Source organism: Micrasema longulum, unplaced genomic scaffold (genome assembly GCF_059751315.1).
Source record: "Micrasema longulum isolate JH-2025_06_02 unplaced genomic scaffold, ASM5975131v1 h1tg000311l, whole genome shotgun sequence".
Classification (NCBI taxonomy): domain Eukaryota; kingdom Metazoa; phylum Arthropoda; class Insecta; order Trichoptera; family Brachycentridae; genus Micrasema; species Micrasema longulum.
The window spans coordinates 740,913-762,931 of NW_028277515.1; the positions used below are offsets into that span (position 1 = coordinate 740,913).

A 22,019-nucleotide genomic window follows, 5' to 3' on the forward strand; every position below is an offset into this window, starting at 1 on the left:
CAATACGGTTTAATCCAGTGAACTTAATCGCATCTCGGGAGTTTTCCAGGATTAACCGATGATGGGTGTTTCAAGTTTGATCCCGAAGGGTGTTTCTGTTCTGCCCATGGTTAGTCCCGAGTCTCGAACCTTCAACCCTTGTCGTTTCCCTCGCAAAGAGGGCTGGTTATCCAATCAGCCGCATAAATCAAAACATCCCATTTCCTTCCGCAAGGAAAAGTTACGCAACTTCCTATTTGGGTCAGACTGCCAATTCTTGACTAAAACGAATGGCGGATAATTGCTATAATAAACAAAATGCTACTAAATATTTTTATTGTAGAGAAGTATGTGTAAATAAATATATATATATATTTTAAAAAGCGTACAAATGTATATATTTAACATATAAATGCATATATTTAAATGAAAGTAAATCTTAAATTTAAAATAAATACTCAAAATATTGTAGAGAAAACCAGCTGGTCCAAGGAGAGGCAAACAAATAAAAAATATTTTCAGGCATTGCGGTCAGAATCTCACCCGCATCAATAAAAGTTTTAGCTCTTTTACTTCACAAAAATCAACAAATGGAAGAATTGAAGGAATATAGATGTTCAAACATAGGCAGAATGGTGAATGTTACACAGTGTGTAAATTGGTCACTTAAACCACCCAATGACAAGTCGTAGGCCCTGCAAATGCCCAGACTTCTATATTTCCTTCCATAAAATTTTCCTATTTTCTGTTGTAATATATTAGAATAAATACACTTTGTTTTCAACCGTTTGTTTTATATTTGAATACCAACCGTGTATGCGTTGCTCCGAAACCGGTCGGTAATTAAATAAAAAATGTTTAAAACGCAGAGTCTTTATTTCAATTTTAATTATAATGAATAACTACAAAGTTAGTACTTTGTATATAAAGTAAATCTCTTTAGTTCATGATTATTGACAAACTATAGTGAAAAGGTTTAATGATCCATTCGTAAAAAACGTAAATTAAAAATCCCTCAGCAGATTTAAAAGCCACCTGGAAACCAACAAGACAGTACAACAAATCAAATATTGTTTGGTAAACTCTTGATATGAGTAGTAATTTATACGTAAAAAAGTAAGATATACCTATTTCGTAAATTTGGACGAAAACACAACAAATATTTAATTTGAAACTTTTTTGTCGCAACTGGCTCTTAGTTAAAGATAATTTATTTTATATTCTAACTACACGTCTATTAAAACATTTACTTACATGCCATCAAAAATAAAACGCAAAGTATCTCATACTCATAACAAAACATGTGATATTGACAACGCAAAAAAATGATATATTATCAGTCGTATTAAAATAAAACGCTTCTTCAAATATTTGTCAATGGTAAATATAATAAAATGGGCCTAGGGGGTTGAATATACTAAACAGTGTCACGTGATCCCCCATATTATTACTACAAATTACACCGGCCATGATATTTCACGTATCTCCCTCCATAATCTTCCGATGGATATTCTGAGTAACTATATTTATTAATTTTTGCATTATTTAAGATATAAACATTAAAAATAACGCATTCTCACTGAGGTAACCTGTGCCGAGGACACTTTTTACATGTGAGAATACACATACAAAAACAAAACAAACCATAATGCCGTTTCCTCGTAAGGGTAGGCCGAGAGAATAGAACGCGATATCTATCTGTCCTTGCATACAGACCTCGCTTTATCTGCATTAATTTATTTTATCATGCACGCACGCCGATCATCCCAAATTTTGACGTCTTGATCTTCAAATACTTGTTGGATTTGGTCGTGTCATGTCTTTCTCAGTCTTCCTCGTTTTCTACATCTTTTAACATTCGCATCGTAAATCCTTTTAGCCGTACTTTCGCTGTCCATTCGCTCTACATGTCCAAAGCAACGCAGAACTCCTTTTAATATTCAGAGAGAAAATTATTAAATTTCAAAACAGCATATAACCCACAGTTTAAAACAGCATTTGTATATTTAATTTCTCTCTGTATACCAAGATATATAATTTAAATTTGTTGCAACAGAGATAGAAAAAAAAAATTGAGAAGGGAATATGGAAGTCTAGGTATTTACAGGGCTTATGATCTGTCATTGGCTGGTTTAAGTGGCCACTTTACACACTGTGTAACATTCTTCCTATGTTTGAACATCCATATTTCCTCAACTCTTTCATCTGTTGACTTTTGTGAAGTAAAAGAGCTGAAGCCTTTATCATGTGGGTGAGATTCATCTTGATTACTTCTTGATTATTTCAATTGATTACTTCTGTTTTATCTGCATCTAAAATACCACAATATTCGATACATAAAGGGTTCAGTACAAAAAGCAAGTTCACAATTTTAATTTTAATATTTCCAGGTGATGGTCCCCCGGTGTTTTTATTACCGATTATTCATCATTGTTATCATACGATCTCGCATGAATGGTCCAGTAAATGAAATTACGAAATTCCAGAGTGTGTGGTTACCTGTTTTAGACAAGTATTCATTGCACTATTTGAAAAGTAAATTAATCAATATTCACAGCAGGTATACTTGATTGTTATTTAATTGAAAATTATACCGCAGTTATGGTATTGGGCTATCAAATATTAATAAAAAGAACTAAACTTTATAGGTTTTTTACGGGTTTTCAGATATAATGCTGCGTGAAACGCAGGTAAGAAGTGCAAAAAACATGAGGCATAATAACTCAGAGAGACACCACGAGAGAAAAAATGATTTTCTGTATTTAAAAAAGCACAATTTAGCTTAATCAGCTAAATACCCAACGACATGAGGGATTATTCATTGAAAATGTGACGTTCTTTTGTTTTTTTTTCATGTGGGTGTGCTAATTTGCAAAAAAACAATAAAAAAAAGACTTTGTTGTCACATACGCATGCACAAATCGAAGAACTCAGATTCAATTCCGATAAGTAGATATTAAAAGGTTAATTTCATATAGGAAAACAAGTTTGATTAAATTATTTTAATAAATATAAATGCTGGGAAATAAGTATTTTTTTCTGTCAGGTAAAAGAGCAACGAACGAACAAACATTAGTTGAGAATGCATAATGAAAAAAAAACTATAAAAGATTTGTGTTTGCCATTTTTTGAACGGAGTCCGTTAATAAATAAATAATAAATAAAAAAAAGGGTAACGAAAGCTGTTTAAAATTGAACCTGACTAGTTTCGTAAATTAATATGGAGTTTAACATAATTAGCACTAAACTTAATCAATAAGCTTTTCTCTCGTATGGTGAATAATTAATGTTTTGCGTAAAGTGCGCGCTTTGTACAAATACAAACAAAAGTACATATTTATATGATATGTATGTACATAGAGTACACGACACATGCAATATATACTACGATTAACGTACGTACGTTGAAATAGAAGGTATATTATATATGAGCAAATTCCAATTGGGTAGTCGGAAGCGACAGGTGTAGTGTCGCGTAGCGCCGCGCCGCGCCGCGTCGCCGTTCTGTACACTGCGAAACGGCAGACATTAATTGATTGTTAATTCTGTAGGGGTTGGAGACGTAGGCGAGGGTGGGAGGCAGAGGGTCGCAAGGGGGACAGAAAAGGGGAAGGAGAAAGGGTTTGCGGTCACCGTAGAGCGAAACAGCGAAAGTTAAAGCGAATGTTGAGTCAGGTGGGTGCAGAGTGCATAGTGATAGATGTCAGACAGAGATTATTAGTACTGGACTTATTCTACAGTATTTCTCTAAATATCACCGGCGGAAGTTTGCAATACTTTATGACGAAGTAAACATTGGTATTATAAATGTGCTGTCTCTAGTCTAATTTGCAACAAAATTTACCCAGTGAAAGGGACAATCAAAGGAGTAGAGATCAATTAAATTGAAATCGCGGGTCGTGAAATTGAAACTTTTAATAGTAAAGCAACTAGATTTTTCACTAAAAAATGTTTTTCAACATAAGCGAAACCGAAAAGACGATCTCGGTCTTTCTAACGGTTTTCGGGGAGGCAAATAAAATAAAACTCAGAAATTTTTTATAATATGTTGAGCTGCAGAAAATCAAATTTAAAATCCATAAAACAATTGATTAAAAATGAAACCCGTTCAGAGTACTAAATGCGATTTTAAACAAATTAAAAGACAATCAAATCTTTTTGGGAAATGAAATTTGTACGACTATGTTTGAAAAACAATAGTTTATTGCACTGAAATTAGGATTTTATCTTATAAACGTGAATGAATTATTAAGATTTCACTAACTATAGCTTTCCGCTTTGCGATAGTTGATTGAATTTCGATTTGATGATAGTTAAATAATGACTGAATTTATCAAGTACAAAAAAGTGAAATGTTTTAAAATATTATTCGAAGTTTTTAATGACACAATACATAAAGTTTAATATTAATTAATAATTAAAATTTTGTTTAATTTATAATATAACGTAGTAACAACTATATTTCGGTAATGTTGTTATGGATGTACACTAATGAGTGTGTCGTGAGCACACAACAATAATTAGTACAATACTCGTAGGTCGCTTAGTTACGGGTTTAACTAGGGTTGTCTAAAGGAGATAGAACAGACGACCCCTAGTCAATATTCAATACCCAAATCTATCGAACGCTCAATTCTAAATTTCAATTGTCTAACATCAGATGTCACGGATTCTTACCTCAATAGACGTACAAAGTAAGTACAGCAGGACGGAGTCATTTATTAGTGGTGTTATTATTTGATTAGATCAAATGATAAACATTTACATAATCACAGGTTTATTCAATCAAATTAAGTCATAAATTATATGTATAAAGTGGTGCCTTAGGCACTCCACTAGTAAACTAAAAGGTTGGTGTTATGTAAAAATGTGTTAAGCCATAAAACTGAATAAAATGAGTTCGTGTCAGAATCATGATTTAAAGTGATATTCTAACGTTGAAAAAATAGTTTGATGAGTGTAAATTTATGAATTTTCTGTAATATCTCGATGTGTCAACAAAAAACCATGCAACTGAACTAAAAACTATGTAACACAGCTTAAAGATACTTGTTGCGAGATCAACGGTGGAAATAAAATTTACAATACTAGCTATGAAAATCAAACCGCTCATACACGCGTTTGTGTAATATTCTTGAAAACAGTGAATTGAACAGGAATGTTGCGTCTCATAAAACGAAATAATACGAACCAAAATGGACACCAAGTCGTTGGAACAAAAGGCATAATAGTACTACACACGTGCGTTTCCAGAAATTATCTAGCAGCCAGTGGGCCACATGGCAACGGTATCTACCTACTGTCTACAAAAGCTTCTCTTCGGACATCTATCTCCTTTTGTTAACCATGGAGTCGAAACAGTGTTTGATTTATTTAGTTTTTTATTGCTTACTTCTTGGCATGAACACTTGACCAATTTACTACTCTGCTCTATTTTTTATAAATTTATTAATATTGTTTTAACTTTGCTGGAATTCCACTCGTCCGTGCGCTTTGTAGCTGCACGATGATTGGTTATCTAGCTTTCATATATCAACTTTGAAATACCTAAATTTTGTAAATGGGGTCTAGAACTCCAATCGTCTATGCGCTTAGTAGCTGCAAGACGTGTTGTAATCCTACTCCCTTTTATTATTCATATATATTTTTTTTTAAATATCATTAATACACTAAATTTATTTGTCAATTTTTGAAATGTGTAAAACTGTCTATGCGCTCTGTAGCTGCAAGACGTCTTGTAATCTAGCTCCTATCTGTTATAATTTTTGATTGATCTTAATTGAAAACGAGGAACTAGAATCCCAACCGTCCATGCGCTCTGTAGCTGCAAGACGTACTGGGATATTTATTAATTGTACAGCGCCCTTGAGGTGATTTTCACAATAACGGCGCTATATAAATTATCCAACTATATATATAACACGCGTCTTAAAACAAAACAGCTATACATGGCACCTAAAATGATAACATATTTGGTCTAAGGAGTCAAATATACCTTGGACCAAGAATATATAACAATATACCATTTGCCACAAAAGTAGATAAAAATCTTGAGCAATTTAAATTATTTGTAAAAAAAATGGCTACTTGATTTGGGTCCCGAGAACTGTCTCGGGATGATCACCCACCAAAGCAGTAGACTTGTTTATGTATAATTATTTTTGCATTTCATGTTTTGAATTTGTATCCACACAGTGTCTCTATGAATATATGTCATATATTCGTATATTTGGCATTTGTGCGGATGTTGGGCCACCGGGAGCTGACAGTAGCTTGTTACTTGACTTAATGTCAGCACAGTAGTTAAGTATGTGAGCTGTACTAATAATATAATGTTGTTTTCTTTTTTTTCTTACTATTATTTATATATAATATATATATATATATATATATCTGTGTGGATTTATGTATTAATATGTATTATTTTATATGTATTTTATATATAATTTTTAGACACTATAAGTATAATGTATTAAATCATGTAAACGAAAGCCTCGACACGGGTTGTGCCCAGTGAGGTATTCATTTTTTTAAAAAAAGTGTTACGTAAAAAGTGAAATAAAAAAATATATAAAAAAATGTGGCTAACATGATAACTATATTGCAAACCACTAAATATCTGTCAATGACCAAAAATATTAATTGGAAAACTCGATATAAAAGTAGAATAGAGATTTACAAAACGTTTCTTTCATCATCATCAAAGCGTAATCTGTACCTGATGGTGCGTAGGGTACTGCTTTGAAAAAGTATATGCGGTGTATATCGATCACGTGTTACATGGAGGTAAGGTTGCTAGTCTTACGCTTTAGGTGCCAATCCGGGGCAACCACCGCATCTGAGGACATAAGTCTCCATGGCGGCCCACATACTCGGGAAAATTGCTAGTTGCCAAACAAAAAAAGCTGCCCGAAGGAGCTCTCTGTAATCTGGTAGCCTTAGCATATTTGTGCTGAAAGAACTCTTCTTTGGATTGTGGAAATGATTACAAAACTTTTGGACATTCGGAAAAATATAGAAGTGTATAACCACCTTATAAGCTCCCAGGAATCTAACCTAGGACCTCAATCATAATAGGCGAACACTCCAACCACTACGCAACAAGGTGGTCTTTACCCCACTCGATTTGTACCCGAGACTAGCCAGTCAAGTCAAAAAAACCCTTCTCACTAGGATTCTGGTTGAATTTCAAATAAATAACTGTATTCTTCATTCGCCCGGACACAGACACAATAGTTTCTTTAGTACAAGAATATTTAGTAATCTCTTAAGATTTTTAGTGATCAGCGTTTTTTAGGAATTTAAAAACGCATTGCACACGCAATTTTCAAGGCCCTGAATAGTTGCGTGCGACGGGCGGACAGGGGCGATGGGCGGGTAGGCGGCGGGAGGGCTCGTCTGACTGGGGAATGTCGGTGTCCCTGTAAAGCAGTCAAAGTTGATAGTGGGTTTTCCCAATTACAGAGCAAGCCGAGCACGGCCGAAGTCGGCAACAACTATCTGCAATATGAGGTAGAAATCCGCGCCGAAACACCTCCACCGGGTGCCACGCATCGCGTTGTTTGCGCCCCGACCGATAACTCTCCTAGAAATGCTTTGGAACTCGAGAGGGGACGAGGCTTAGCCGCGCTCTGCGATAGCCGTGTGCTAAACTAATGCTGAAATATTCCACGGTATGCAAACTAGATAGTTAACGAGTTTCAATGACTTCCTTCACACAATGAATCAACAATACAAACAAGCCGTCACGCCGTTTCCAGTAGGGGTACGCAGAGAGGAAAGAACGCTACATCACTCTCTGTCTTCACATACAAACCTCGCTTTTTCTACATTCATAAATATTCTCATGCACGTACGCCGATTATTCTTACTCTTGACATGTCCATCTTCAAGTATTTTATGGACTTGATCGTGCCATGTCTTTCTCGGTCTTCCTCGTTTTCTGCATCCGTCAAAATTTGCATCAATTATTTTAGCCGTGCTTTCATTCGCTCTACTTGTCAAAACCAACGCAGCACCCCTTTCTTGATTCTGTTGATAATGCATGTCTCAGCCTTACATAATTTACAGATCTCGAAATTCATGCGCCTATCATGCATCGTTTTACTACAAATTTACCCGAGACATCGCACTTCGACAGTATTTAACCTGCTCTTATCATTATTTTTCTAATTCCATACTTCTCTCCCATACATTGCATTTGGCACTAGAACTCCATTGTGAACTGCTAGTTTTGCCTCCTGCGGCATTTGTTTGCCAAGGTAGATTTCAGTGCACCTTTCACCCTGTTTCCGGCACTTACCCTCCTTTCAATATGTTTCTCAGTCTTTCCATCCCTAGTGAAAATACATCCCAGTTACACAAATTCTTCTACCTGATTCAGAATATCTTCATTTACACTGATATCACATTTATTTATATTTTCATCCCTTTCAAAAACAACTACTTTCGATTTATCAACATTCATTATCAAATCGCTTTTCTTGCATCCATCATAGACTTTGGTTACCAAGAATTGCAGGTCTTATTTTATTATTTAAAAACAATACTATCATACAATACTATAGTTATCCAAATTTAATAACATATTCTTTTTTTATTTACTATACATACGCTCATAGCCAATTACAACAGTTATACGAAGAAAAATATGCACAAGAAACTGAACAAAAATAACATAAACCTATGTAATAATGACAAACACGGGCAATAAAATAACTGTACACAATATATTCAACAACATTTAGAAATAAGTCGTGCCAAGCCAATCCATCTTCATCCCACAGTCTGTTAATGACGAAGAGATCTACGAAGGGGGAAGATCTATCTCAAAGAATTCCAAGATGTACGACGAATTGACTAATATACACATTCTGGACATTGGGGCATAAAAACAAAAGCTGCTCTTAGAAGATTTGATAAATAGTAAATTTTGACTTCTGGACCGAGCCAATATTTTTTTAATTTTGCATATTTAATTTTTGAATTTTTAAAGTTGTGATACGAAATGGCCCAACACAATTATGCAGTTTTGTTTTCCGTTTTTAGCATTGTATTGAGACATATATAAAAAACTGTATTTGTCCTAATTTTTTTATTTATTTATAAATATTGTATTTTTGTTGTTGTAATGGCTGTTGTTTTCTTTAAATAAATAAATAATTAAATAATATCAGTGTCCAGAATAAATCTCTGAGTGTGTAATACTAAAAAATCTGGCGACTGGAACTGAACCCGCCCTAGCAAATTCACACATAGAGAAGGTCATTTGCTAATTATTGGATCTTACTTTCCCTAACTAAAGTTTTATAGTTTGGGAGATATGTCAATTTTTATACTTTATTGAGATTTTTCCAAAATTTGACCTTCAAGCATTCAATGAAAAAAGCCATTAATGAAAAAAAAAAGTTCTGAATGCTTGAAGGTCAAATTTTGGAAAAATCTCAATAAAGTACAAAAATTGACATATCTCCCAAACTATAAAACTTTAGTTTGGGAAAGTAAGATCTAATAATTAGCAAATGACCTGCTCTTTGTGCAAATTTACTATGACGGGTTCAATTCCAGTCACCTGTATATATATTTATTAGTTAAGATATAACTAGTTGTTCAAATTTTAGTAGTAGAACTATTTGAAATAAATACATTACAATAATATATCAGTATGAATAGTAAATAATGCATGCATTTAGTCGTTGTGTTGCATTGAAAAATTATAAAACATCTTGTACTTTATGCATTTAAAATTGCATAATATTCATTGGTCCGAATAATCCAGACAGTGTTGAACAAATTATAAAAAATTCTGTGTATCTGTAGTATGCTTTTCTAAATTCGAAACTTATACGAAAATGCAAGTAATTGTCCTATTAGCAGTATAAGTTAAGTTATATCAAATGAATACCCATACAGACGACGGTTTTTTGTTCTTAGGGCAGAGAGACAACTGGTAGGAAAGATTGAAAGAAGTTTGCAGTGAAAGTTAAGACAGGAAATATCAGGTTCCTTACCTCGAGAGCAGTTGACAGTGAAGACTTTTCCTGCTTCAGTGCCTCAACACGACTTTTGTACTGCAGCAGCGAGTGTACCGTCTCTTCCATCCTTAAACAAGATTAAAATGAATATTAATTAAATGTAGTTCACAACTTTCAAAGAATACCCAATTTTAAAATACCGTTTAGTAGAATATTTATTTTGATTTTTCGCAATTAAAATCGCACAATTTTTACAAAGTAGTTGTTTCTTAAAATTATTTAGCCCTGTGATAGGCCGATTTAAAATGGTCATAAAAATTCATACCGAATGATAAATTAACATAGGGTGGATTGATTTTTATTGTATCATACTATTATTATTAGACTTATTTTTTATCTTTTGATATATATCGTATTCTTCCAGTGGCCTTTATTTAAATTTAAAATAAAATGTTACTTATGGAAACCTATTGTGAAATGCATAGAAAAAAATATAATAAATAAAAAAAAATGTTATTAATTTTATTGATTTAATGGCATGCAAACGCACTAAACAGTAAAGTAAACTATAATGCCGACTAATCTTCACTCGATTTCCTTTTACAAAATAAACAATATAAAATATATGTAAATCCACCCTAATTTACCGTATTGTGTGGATTTGAACAATATGTATGAAATGGGCTGTAATGTTGTAGACTCTAGATGTGATTGTAACTAAATAACATTTTATTAGTTTATTTTGAACTAGAAATGGTGATAATAATCACGAAGAAATATGAATTTGTTAACATTGACCGAGATAAAAATGGATATTCTTTGTAGGATGCATATGTATATTGCATATATTACACATCCGATAAAATAGAATCATAATACAAAAATGCAGAATTTCCAGAAGAGCCACAAAACTAAACAAAAACATATTTTCTCATTGAGTTTTTTTTTATTTTCATTTCGCCCTTAAAATCAATGCCGATGTGTTATAGGATCGAGGGAATAAAGGAAAAAATAAGGAGAGTACATTATATTGACTCATTTGTTGTAAAACAATTAACAAAAAGGCGAAATCAAAAAATTAAATTTTATATGACGCAGTAAAAAAAAATTCATATGGGATAAAACATTTATGAAGAAAAAAAAAATTCAAACGGGAGGTTGAATATGTGTTGAACAACTTAATAAACTAAAGCACACATAATATTTTTATGTGTGCCCTATTTCAAGATTCATGATGAAAAAAATATAAATAAATAATGAAGCAGAAGTATTTGGGTCTTATTGTAAATAAGAACGCCTTTCTCGAAAACCACCATGAAAGTTTCATTATAAAACTTTTACAATAAGTTTGTCTGTTTTTCCCAAATATACAAAAATACTAATTACAGCAAATAAGTCATTAATGTATTCTCTTTATTTCCTCGATTGAACGCGAACAGGTGTTGAAAATGCCTATTTTCGTCTTCTTGACATTCCCTTTTCAAAACGGAATAAAATAAAACAATATATGTAACGTAAAAGCAAATGACATATATTGTAGAGTCGAAAATTTTCTTTCTAGTGACGAATAACCTTTACTATTTTGTTTTACTTTTGGTGTTAATTTTTATATTGAAAATAACGCATTAAACTTATATTAACGCCTAATATTTATATTTGAACCATAACATTTTGAAAGAAAATCTCAATTGTCATAAGTAAAAACGTTGAAATATGACACTGTTTGAGAACGGTGGCGTTCAAATAAGTGCAGGTGTGTCATACAGCCATTAAGTGGGTAAATCGCAAAGGTAGAACTATACAATGAATTGCATATGAACGATTTTTATAATTTAATTTTTATTTATTTATTTAAAAGCAGTTTATTACACATTATTTAAAACATAATTTCCAACTCCATGAGATTTAAAGTCCCGTATTGAGTTAGGACGAGCAATTAGTTGACACAGACACAAGAGTAAATCATCACAAATATTATGTAGAATTAGATAATAACGATAAAAAACCAATAATAACAATAAAAAAGCAAATATATGGCACATCAATATGGTAAACAGTAAACTCAAACGTTCGGAAAATCATCAAGGAGTTTCCCACTCAAATCCTTCCCACTAAGGAAAATCCAGTCCATAACTCCTCTCTTGAAAATAGTTTTTGTCCTTGAGAGCTTAATACGCTTTTCCAAAATATTGAACACTCTCGGTGCGATAAAGACGAGATGTCTCTGAGTAAAAGTCGTACGGGTTTAAGGAATGACATAATTCGTGTTCTGAGAAAACCTCGTACGAATATTTTGCTGAGATATTTCCGTATGTTTTTAGTATGTTCAAATGCTTGCAGACTGGCTGGATTTCCTCCCTACGGAGTTATTAATATTTAAATTTGTTGCAACAGAGAGGGAAAACACATTTGAGAAGGGAACATGGAAGTCTAGGCATTTTCAGGACTTATGACCAGTCATTGGCTGGTTCGAGTGTGCCTTTGCCCTTCTCCATTCCCTTCTCAAAGGTGTTTTTCCTCTCTGTTGCAACAAATTTAAATCTTTCTTTTTTGTTCAACCTTGTATTATATAATTAACTGATTTTTTGAGTTCTCTCTAATTTATCGGATGTGCGATATTATGTTTACATGTTATTACAAAGGTTCAAGAAATTATCGCCAGAAAATTAAAAAAATATTGAATATCATCTGCATACCATTGACATTTCTGTTTTTTTTAAATAAATTGTAAGCTAAAAGTTTGTACTGCGTAGTTCTAATTTTCATTTAAAAACGATTTCAGCGAAGTTGTTGATTGCATGCCGCGCCCGCGTAACGGATAGCAGGTAGCAGGTAGCAGGTAATGGTTATGGCGAACCCCTTTTTAGGAAACCGCAGGTAAATGTCATTGCGGTTGTCATTTATTATGCACCATTACGTCATCGTTCGTTTCGAGTTATTAAAGGGTTACTCCTCTATACACAAAACTTTATCAGTTAACATCACTTTTTAATACCCCAAAACGGTTTTTAGAAATAACGACGTAAAAGTTTTGAGATCATTCATATTTAAAATCTAACATATCGAGTAGGTAGTGGATTTGAGTTCCACCTATTTGAAAACGTTATAAAGTTCAACATATTTGAACAGTATTCAGGCGTATCTGAAAGCTTTTCTTTGAATACAATTTTTCAAGATTTTTTGTATTTCTAGACAATTTCTCAGGTAGGTACGAGTTTCTACGAATTTTTTGGTCAAATAAAAACTTAGTGTTGTATCCAAATGTTGAATTTATCAAAAAAATAATGTGTTGACGTAAATACAAAATAGATTGTGTTTTTCCACTGACATTTCTTCGCGGAACTGCATTTTAATTATAATAATATAAATACGTTTATAGTTTTATTCCACTTTTATTTATAAATTTTTACCAGTGACCTGTCCCACCAGTCTGACGATATCGGTCACGACGAAACCCAGTCACTGGTAAAAATTCATAAATAAAAGTTGAATAAAACTAAATACGTATTTTTATTATTATAATAAATACAAAACTAAAATAATTATAAAAAGAAAATTACTACGTTGCCCTATTCGTACCTGTTACTAAAAAGCGTTATTAAAATTACTAGTGATTTTACAATGGTAAATCAATCAGCATTAGGATTTAGGGTAAGGAAAAAAGGTATGACATTTACCAACGTTAATGGATATAATTAATCTAACGTTTTAAACAAAAATTGGAATATTTGTACATTTTCTAGTTATCTATGTACATACGAGTATACCGTTTATATATTATATTCTACTATTTATAAGTTCCGTCAAAATTTCGTGCAAGTATTAAAATTTATATGCGAACAAAACGTATATTAAAATTTATATGCGAACACAACGTTTTTCTGTGTGTTCACAAGAACTCAAGTTTACTAAACCATCAATAAAAAAAAAATATTTTACGTGTTTTTGTTCTAGGAAAATATTAGAAAGAACACGAATTAAAAATTTGATTTACATATGGTAAAACATAATGAATATTACAAGCATTTAAATAAAAAATGCAAAAGCTCGAAAGATAAAATTATTGTAGTAAGTTCAGGGATGAGTTAAAATAATAAGATTAGTATAAAAAAGAAGAGAAATATGGATTTTCAAAATCATCATCATTAGTGGCGCTTCAGCCCGTTGTAGGGCCTGGACTCTTCCATAATATCTCTATTCCTCCTTTGCATCTTGCAGCTCTTCTCCAGCTCGTCAGGCCAATTGCTCTCAGGTCACTTTCCACATCATCCGGCCATCTTAATTTAGGTCTGCATCTGCTTTGTCCGCCTTCCGGAGTGGTATTAAGAATCTTTTAGAGGTACGATTATCATTCATTCTGTGGAGATGGTACAACCATTGTAATCTTCTTATTTTTGTTAATTGTTAAATGTCGGGTACAATTTACAGTCAGGTTCAATGTACAGTGCCATTCATGATTAAACCGTCTCCTCCACACTCCATTCTGGTTTACAGGACCAAATATCTTACGGACTTTAAACACAGAGTTGACCAATTATTAGATAAACAATAAAATATCTTATTTCTTACTGTCCGATAGCAAAATTGAGATTAAATTTAATCCTTTCTAGGACATCTAGAACAAAGTGTTACATACACATAACACTAGAATTGAGGTCATATTTTCTATATTTTTGTTTTAATAATAAGTCTTATGTCACAAGAGTATTGTAATAACGTACACTGGTAGATCAGTCTACCGCTCAAATTTTCAAATGCAATATGTTAATCATCTTTAAAGATAACATACTCTATTCGATTTAAAAGATGGTATTCAAAACAAAAAATGTATCCCATAAAGGGTTGACTGATGATAATTAAAAGAAAACTTGTTTTAAATACATCAATAGTTATATTAGAATCGTAAAAATCCGCTCTAAAAATGTATTATATTTTTAACGTTATTCCCGACTTGTAAAAAAACCCTATTCTAGCTATTCGATTTACTTGCTTGATGGCTGTATGACATACTTCACTTTTTTTGTCTCTACTTGTCTCTCTTTGTTTTATTGTTCTTTTCATTTGGAAAAAATGTAAAATTTTTATTTTAACACCAACAAATTAGTCAATAATGTGTTCGCCTCCATAATTTTACAACAAATTAGTCAATAATGTATTCTCCTTCATAATTTTACAACAAATTAGTCAATAACGCATTCTCCTTCATAATTTAACAACAAATTAGTCAATAATTGAAATTGTAAAGAGATCTAGCAATGTTGCGTAGGCACTTGTAGTCAGCTTATGGTAACGTTCTATCATGGACTTTTAGCAAAACTCGGTTTGCTGAGCGTGGCATCTCATTTAACTTTCCAAAAGACAGTCTTTCAATTTTCCTCGTTTTCGTTTAAGCGCTACCTCGTAAATGTTTTAATGACTTGGAACATTATCTACGGAAACATAAAAGGTTGGCGGAGGAAGGGGCTGCGGAGAGGAAGACATCCTTTGGAAGGGTTTGACGCGGGAGACTTGGAAATGAATCCTCATTCTGTCAGTCTATTTACCCAAGGAGTCAAACCGAAAATAAACTGTCGTTTTGGCAGGCTTCAAAAAAATACAGTAGGGTATTTTCACAAGCCGGGAATAACGTTAAAAACATAATAATAAAAAAATATATTCATATTATTTCATATACTCGTATATTAGGAACTATTTTTTATGATTCTAATGATATAACTATCAATGTATTCGTAACGAGTTTTCATTTATAATTTTCGGGTTTTAAAATAAGCATACACAAAACGGCTCGCTGTTGGCATCACGTAATTTTGACGTCACGCGTTATGTAATTTATTTTTTGACGTCACACGTTATGTTATTATTGAGTACAAGTTTGGCTTAGAAACGTCAAACGTGCCGTTTGTCCCACAGGGCGCGAAACAGTCTGGTTTTAGGGTAACTTAAAATATGCACATTTTAAACCTTTGATATTTATATTTTTTTTTTATTTGAACCGCTATCATTGGAGTTTTATGCTTATTTAAAAAAAAAGTGAAACGATCTATTATTCTGAGGCACCTTTTTTAGAGGACAAACGATAATTATTTCAAGATAATTGTAAAAATAATGATCGTATTCATCAATATATTTCAGAGCTTGAAATAGGTAAACAAATTACCAAAAATATTGCCAAAATATTTCTAACATTATACGTTTTTAATATTTTATATTTTCAGTAAATTCAAATAGACAATGCAAAAAATAAGATATAAGTCAATAAAAAAAACAGTTCATTATAAACGTAAAAGTGCAGATATATTTTGATTTTATTGTACTTCAAAATGTCAAAAGTCCCAATAATAGTGGTGAAATAAAGCGTAGAGCACTTGTATGCTTAAAAAAACAGTATGAAATAATTATGATTTAACTGAAAATAAAACTCAGTACTTCTTGGGTTTAAAAAAATGAGTTAAAAATACGTGTTGTAAAATATAAATATCATATCGTACCATGTAAAAACAGTCAATATTATTGTTGCCTACCTACTTCTACTACTACCATCACGCCATTTCCCCGTAGGGGTAGGCAGAGAGAATGGACCGCCACACACGTCTATCCTGGCATACAATCCTAGCCTCTTCCACATTCATACATCTTGTCATACATGCCCTTCGGTTCTGTCTGCTTTTAACATGACCAGACTTAAGATTTTGGTTTATCTGATCATGCCACGTCTTCCTTGGTCGTCCTCGTCTAACGTTGCCGTTCATTTTCGCCATATATACTTGTTTTACCATTCTTTCGTCGTCCATGGGTATAATATGTGTATTTCTGTAGCATAAATGAAGGTTATGTATTATAAAAACATAGTGTAATAGTGCAACACGAATAAAAATTGAGATGCCTATCTACTTCGTTTATTTAAAATTAAGTAACCCCTACAAAGTCGGGTGCGTTAAAAACATAATTTGTCACATTATAACACTCCTTGTTAAAACCTCTTTGAACCATTCTATATTCGTCCCCACCACATGTAGATAGTTGTTTCACCTTTTTGATTGAACAGGAGGGAGCTTTCAATAACAACATTTGTGATAATGGCTTTTTAAGGGTGGCATTTTTCTTCTAAAATAAACTCAATTACCTTCACATGACAGCTAAAAACACTGAAAACATCCACAGACTAAACAAACACAGCACAAACAGCTGTTAATAAGACCTTCATTATGGTTAGAGAAAATGAGGGTGTGTCAAACGCAAGTCTTACTCGAGACCTGCTGAGTAAACACTCCTTTTTAAATAATAAATACGCACTCGAATTGTTTGTGTATATTTTATCGAGTCTATAAAAGCGCTTTGATTAAATAGTCTCTCAGAAATGTATTGAAAGACAACGCTATGGGATTGTTTTGTTTGTAAGCAATTCAAATACCAGAATGCAGAATGAAATACTCAAAAAACAATATCTTGAGTCCCAAGAATTATTTATCAATAGAGAAAAAGCAAAAATACACGTAGGGGTGGTAAAGGTAAATACGGAGATATGAACTTTAAAATAAAGTAAATGCATTTTTCGAACAAAAGTCAAAAAGAATGTAGAACACAATATCTAGGATATCAACAAATGTTCCGTATTTTATTATTTTTTATGAAAAATTAATATTCGACACGTGTTGCACAATAAACGTTTAGAGTTATCGAATTTCTTTTCATATGGACTTTATGCTACTATGCGCTTTAAAAACAATTACGGTCAAAAAGAATGTAGAACACAATATCTAGGATATCAACAAATGTTCCGTATTTTATTATTTTTTATGAAAAATTAATATTCGACACGTGTTGCACAATAAACGTTTAGAGTTATCGAATTTCTTTTCATATGGACTTTATGCTACTATGCGCTTTAAAAACAATTACGGTCCAAACTAGTAAAAAAAAAAAAAAGTACAAAACTCTGATTAAACTAATTCTGGGATATGCTTTCGAAACCTGTGTTATGACAAAAAATACTCGGAAAACCACTGCAGCTTTCGAAAGAAGAATCCTGCAGAGTTATTCATGGCCCTGTGAGAGAAAACAATCATTGGCGTCGTCGCTACAATAGAGAGCTATACGATATGTACCGAGCGCCCGATGTAATCAACTCCATCAAGGTGGGACGCTTGAGGTGGGCTGGCCAAATAATTAGAATGGACGACGAATACCCCATAAAACGTCTAACTCTTTTTGTGCCACAAGGACGACGAAGACTAGGAAGGCCCAAAATGCATCAACGCAGATGTGACTATGTTTGACGGGAGGAACTGGAGAGGAAGGGCAGCAGACTCCAGAGGAGACTCCTGGATTCAGCCAAAGCCCACCCAGGGCTGTCGAGCTTATGATGATGATGACTTTATGTTTTATGTAACCCATTACATCACAAAATAACAATATTTACAAATAAACCAAAATTCTAGGCCAATTACAGTTCTCAGTACTTCACATTTGTGTGACATCTAATATTTTGATGTTTTGGCTGCATTTTTAACAAAAGCAAAATGCTATTCCAAAAGCAATTCTACAACAGCAAATTTGAAGAGCCAAAATGTAATATCATCACAATTCAGAGGATATGCGTGGCTGAAATTTTTTATGAATAGGTATTTGAACACGCTTTTCTTTTTCTGTGACTTTCTCTCAAATGCCTCCCTCCATACTAAGTGAAAAAGACAACTGCACATCGACCTGATAACGCCTAAATAAAATCAACAAAATCTACAAAGCTGAATCAAATTAGTTTTTTTATTTTTTAAGAGAGTATCAGAGTGATAACGGGGTCGATAATGAAAAATAAAAAAAAGAACCCGCCTGAATGTTGAAACGAATTTCCAGATTGAATTAAGTACAAATATTAATTAATTTGATAGGACATTCTTCACCTAAATAATCTAGATATAGTGGAAAATCTCATTACTGGATTAATACGCAGGTCAAAATGCAAGTAAACCGAAATGATTTTTGTAACATTCTTGGATAGCGGGTTGTGTTCAGATGACCAAATTAAACCATTTACGATGCAATAATGGACGCTATCTTAATTAATGACTAATTCAATTTTACGACATTCTGATGCATTTTATATCAGTATTGATTGAATCTAATTACAGATGATGATTAAGTCAATCGGATTCTCTAATGATGTACGAGTAATAGCTTGTTAGTAAAGTTTTTCACAAAACAACATCACTCTATTTTCCAATTGAGTAATCCGTTTTAAGTGGTACATTTATATTTATCTTAGTTTTATCTGATAAACAACTGTCAAAAATTAATTACACGGGGACTGATTTATATCAATGAGGATGTTCAGTAGTTTATATTTTTTATCTTAGCTTATCAAACTAAGCAGAAAAATATTTTTATGTATCGTGTTATCAGCGCTATGATTTTTTAAAGCTTTGTAATTTTGAAATTACTCCGCCCGTGTCGTCACAGGTTCTTGTGGGTGAGTTCTGTTGATTGGTGAGTTGGCTTCTCGGAAACGGAAAATCCATCACAACACGAGCAATGGCTGATTCGGAAGAACTTGTGACGTTGTTCAAAGTAGTTAATTTTTATTATTTTTTTCATACATTTTCGAGAATCTTCGCCGTACAATTAAATTATTTAATTTTTAACACGTGAAAAAAAATAATTTTTTTGTCCATTAGCACTAAACTTCTTTATTGAAAATAAAATTCTAACTTGAAAACGAATTTAAAATTTGGTAATAAATACCTATAAATTTAATTATATTAATTTGGACGAAATTTCATATTTAAGTGTCATAAAAAGACGTTACATGATTGGTTTATTAGTTACATAATGCTAGTTCTCAAAATATGTTTGTAACTTATATAAACACAGGAAACGTAAGTCAATGTACAGGATTTGATAGATAACGAATTGTTTTTTGAAAAGACTTAGGAATTTGGCAATTGAATGGGCGAATACGACTTTTTTGACTTTGTAGATAAAACACTCATTCATTCATTCACAAAAATACTTACATACTAATTTAGTAAATTACCCTTTACATAAAATAGTTTCGCTAATGCGAAGAAAGATAAATCACTAGTGTCGTTGGTAATGAACACAAACAATAATTATAAAGCCACGGATATAGAATTTTATATACTCCTTAAAGAAAAATCATGGTGATTTTCTGCAATCTTTAGGTAGAATGGGTTTTTTAATATAAAGCGAGTAAACAGCCTGAACGTTCTGCCAATAGTTTTTTTACCATTTGATTTAAATGCAAACGTACATATTTGTGTTTGCAGTCAAAAACCGCGATTACAATTAAATAGAAATTACGATCGCTAAATTACTTCGTTTTGAATACAAGATAACAATGAAATAATTGATAAAAATGACTTCGTTATTACTTGGTCGTTGTTAAATAGCGCCTGCGTGATACTAAAATAGGGTTCAATGAACCGAGAAGTCTAACAAATGTGAAAGCTAAGTAGATGCAGCAAACAAAATTTTCAACCAAGTTATTTTGAAAAAGATTCAAATAAAGTTGTTTTCATTTAAAAAAATTATGGCATGAATGAGATTCGCTGAAGTTTAATGGTAAAGTTGGTTCAACTAAAAAATTCTGGAAATGGCTGAACTGTATCATATTCATTTGTTGATATTGCTGATTTAAATTCAGGAAATAAGTTTATATTGGCAGTATTCAGGATTCAATTGACGTATTATTATAACAAATATAAAGTTATTTACATACATACTACAAATTAGATAGTAAAGTAAATAATGCGTTGATCTCAACAATTAGAAAAAGGAAATAGCAAATCACGACACACATGCTAACAGATTGTGGTCCTGTGGGTAGTGTCGCGGACTCCGAAACAGGAGGTCCGAGGTTTGAATCTCGCCCTACTAACACTTTTTTTCCATTTTCTAACACGGTCATTTACGACAGTAAGATAATGGCTCCGAAATTGAAATATTTGGGTAAATCATACAAGCGCAAGTATTTCTAAAAACAAAACTTTAATGTGAGAAAGAGATATACGAGTACGTACATTTTTATCAGTTCTGATAGTAACGATTATTATCTGGCAGATGTGAATATAAAAAATATATAAAATAGTGCATGTTTATTTATTTATTTATTTATTTTACTAGGTAAACAAACAGTATGTACACATATATTGCCAATTTCTTTGTATATTAGAGTAAGAAACTCATGCACACACCAAAAAAATTGTTTACACTTAATACAATAATTTAAATTATGTTCAATATAATAAATGTAAAAGTAACGAAATGAAAAAATATTTATATAATAATAATGTTAAATGTCTGCTTCTCTCAAAATTTCAATAATTTTTGACCTAAATTTACATACATTGTCACAAAAAATATCAGCCTCGGTAAATATATTGTTATACTGGTCGCATGTTGGTATTAGCTTATATTAGCATGTGCCCTGTCAGCACGTTGGTTGTATATTTTTGTGCAATTACTACGGTGAAGACGTACAGTGGGATTTACTCTTTTAGGGTAGTTAGTATCCCGAGGAGGAGACTGGTACGTATTGAAACGGGAAACATAGAAAATATATAGAAATATTAAATTGTTTGACCACAAAGTCAATGCTTTATACATAAATAATTATTCGATAATCTTTAAAACATGATTTCTAGTGTCGTTTGTCTTATGAGTTAGTAATATCAACGGAAGAGAAAGGGTAGGAATTTCGGGAAATCGCGGGTCTCCGTTATCGCTAAACCGCTTTCGTTGTTAGTAATCAAGCAATAAAAATGCACTTAAATTCGGAGGAAACGGAGACATGCGCGCCGCGGGCCCCCCGTGGGCGGAGCCCTGCACCCTTTTATTATTATTTTATTACGGCCCTAATATTGGCAGACATGTGACGGAATTCTCGATAAGCCGCGCGCTGTTTAATATTTCGAGATTTATTTTCGTGGAGCAAACGAATTAGTTTTTTTTATTGTGCCGAGGCAATGAAAGAATGAAATAAAACGATTTGCCTCACTTTATTGACAGAAAAGTTTATTGTAGGTGCACGAAAGCAGTGTAGAAAAAAGG

At 32.5% G+C, this 22,019-nt stretch overlaps 1 protein-coding gene across 1 annotated transcript in view; it reads right to left on the bottom strand.

The window, feature by feature from the left end:
• The window catches only part of LOC148282602 (uncharacterized), a 372,381-nt gene that overhangs the window by 31,482 nt on the left and 318,880 nt on the right, over positions 1-22,019 (bottom strand). Inside the window, exon 4 of the mRNA XM_088224858.1 lies at positions 9,990-10,080. Within this exon, the coding sequence (XP_088080984.1) occupies positions 9,990-10,080 (91 nt within the window). The remainder of the gene's footprint in view (positions 1-9,989; positions 10,081-22,019) is intronic.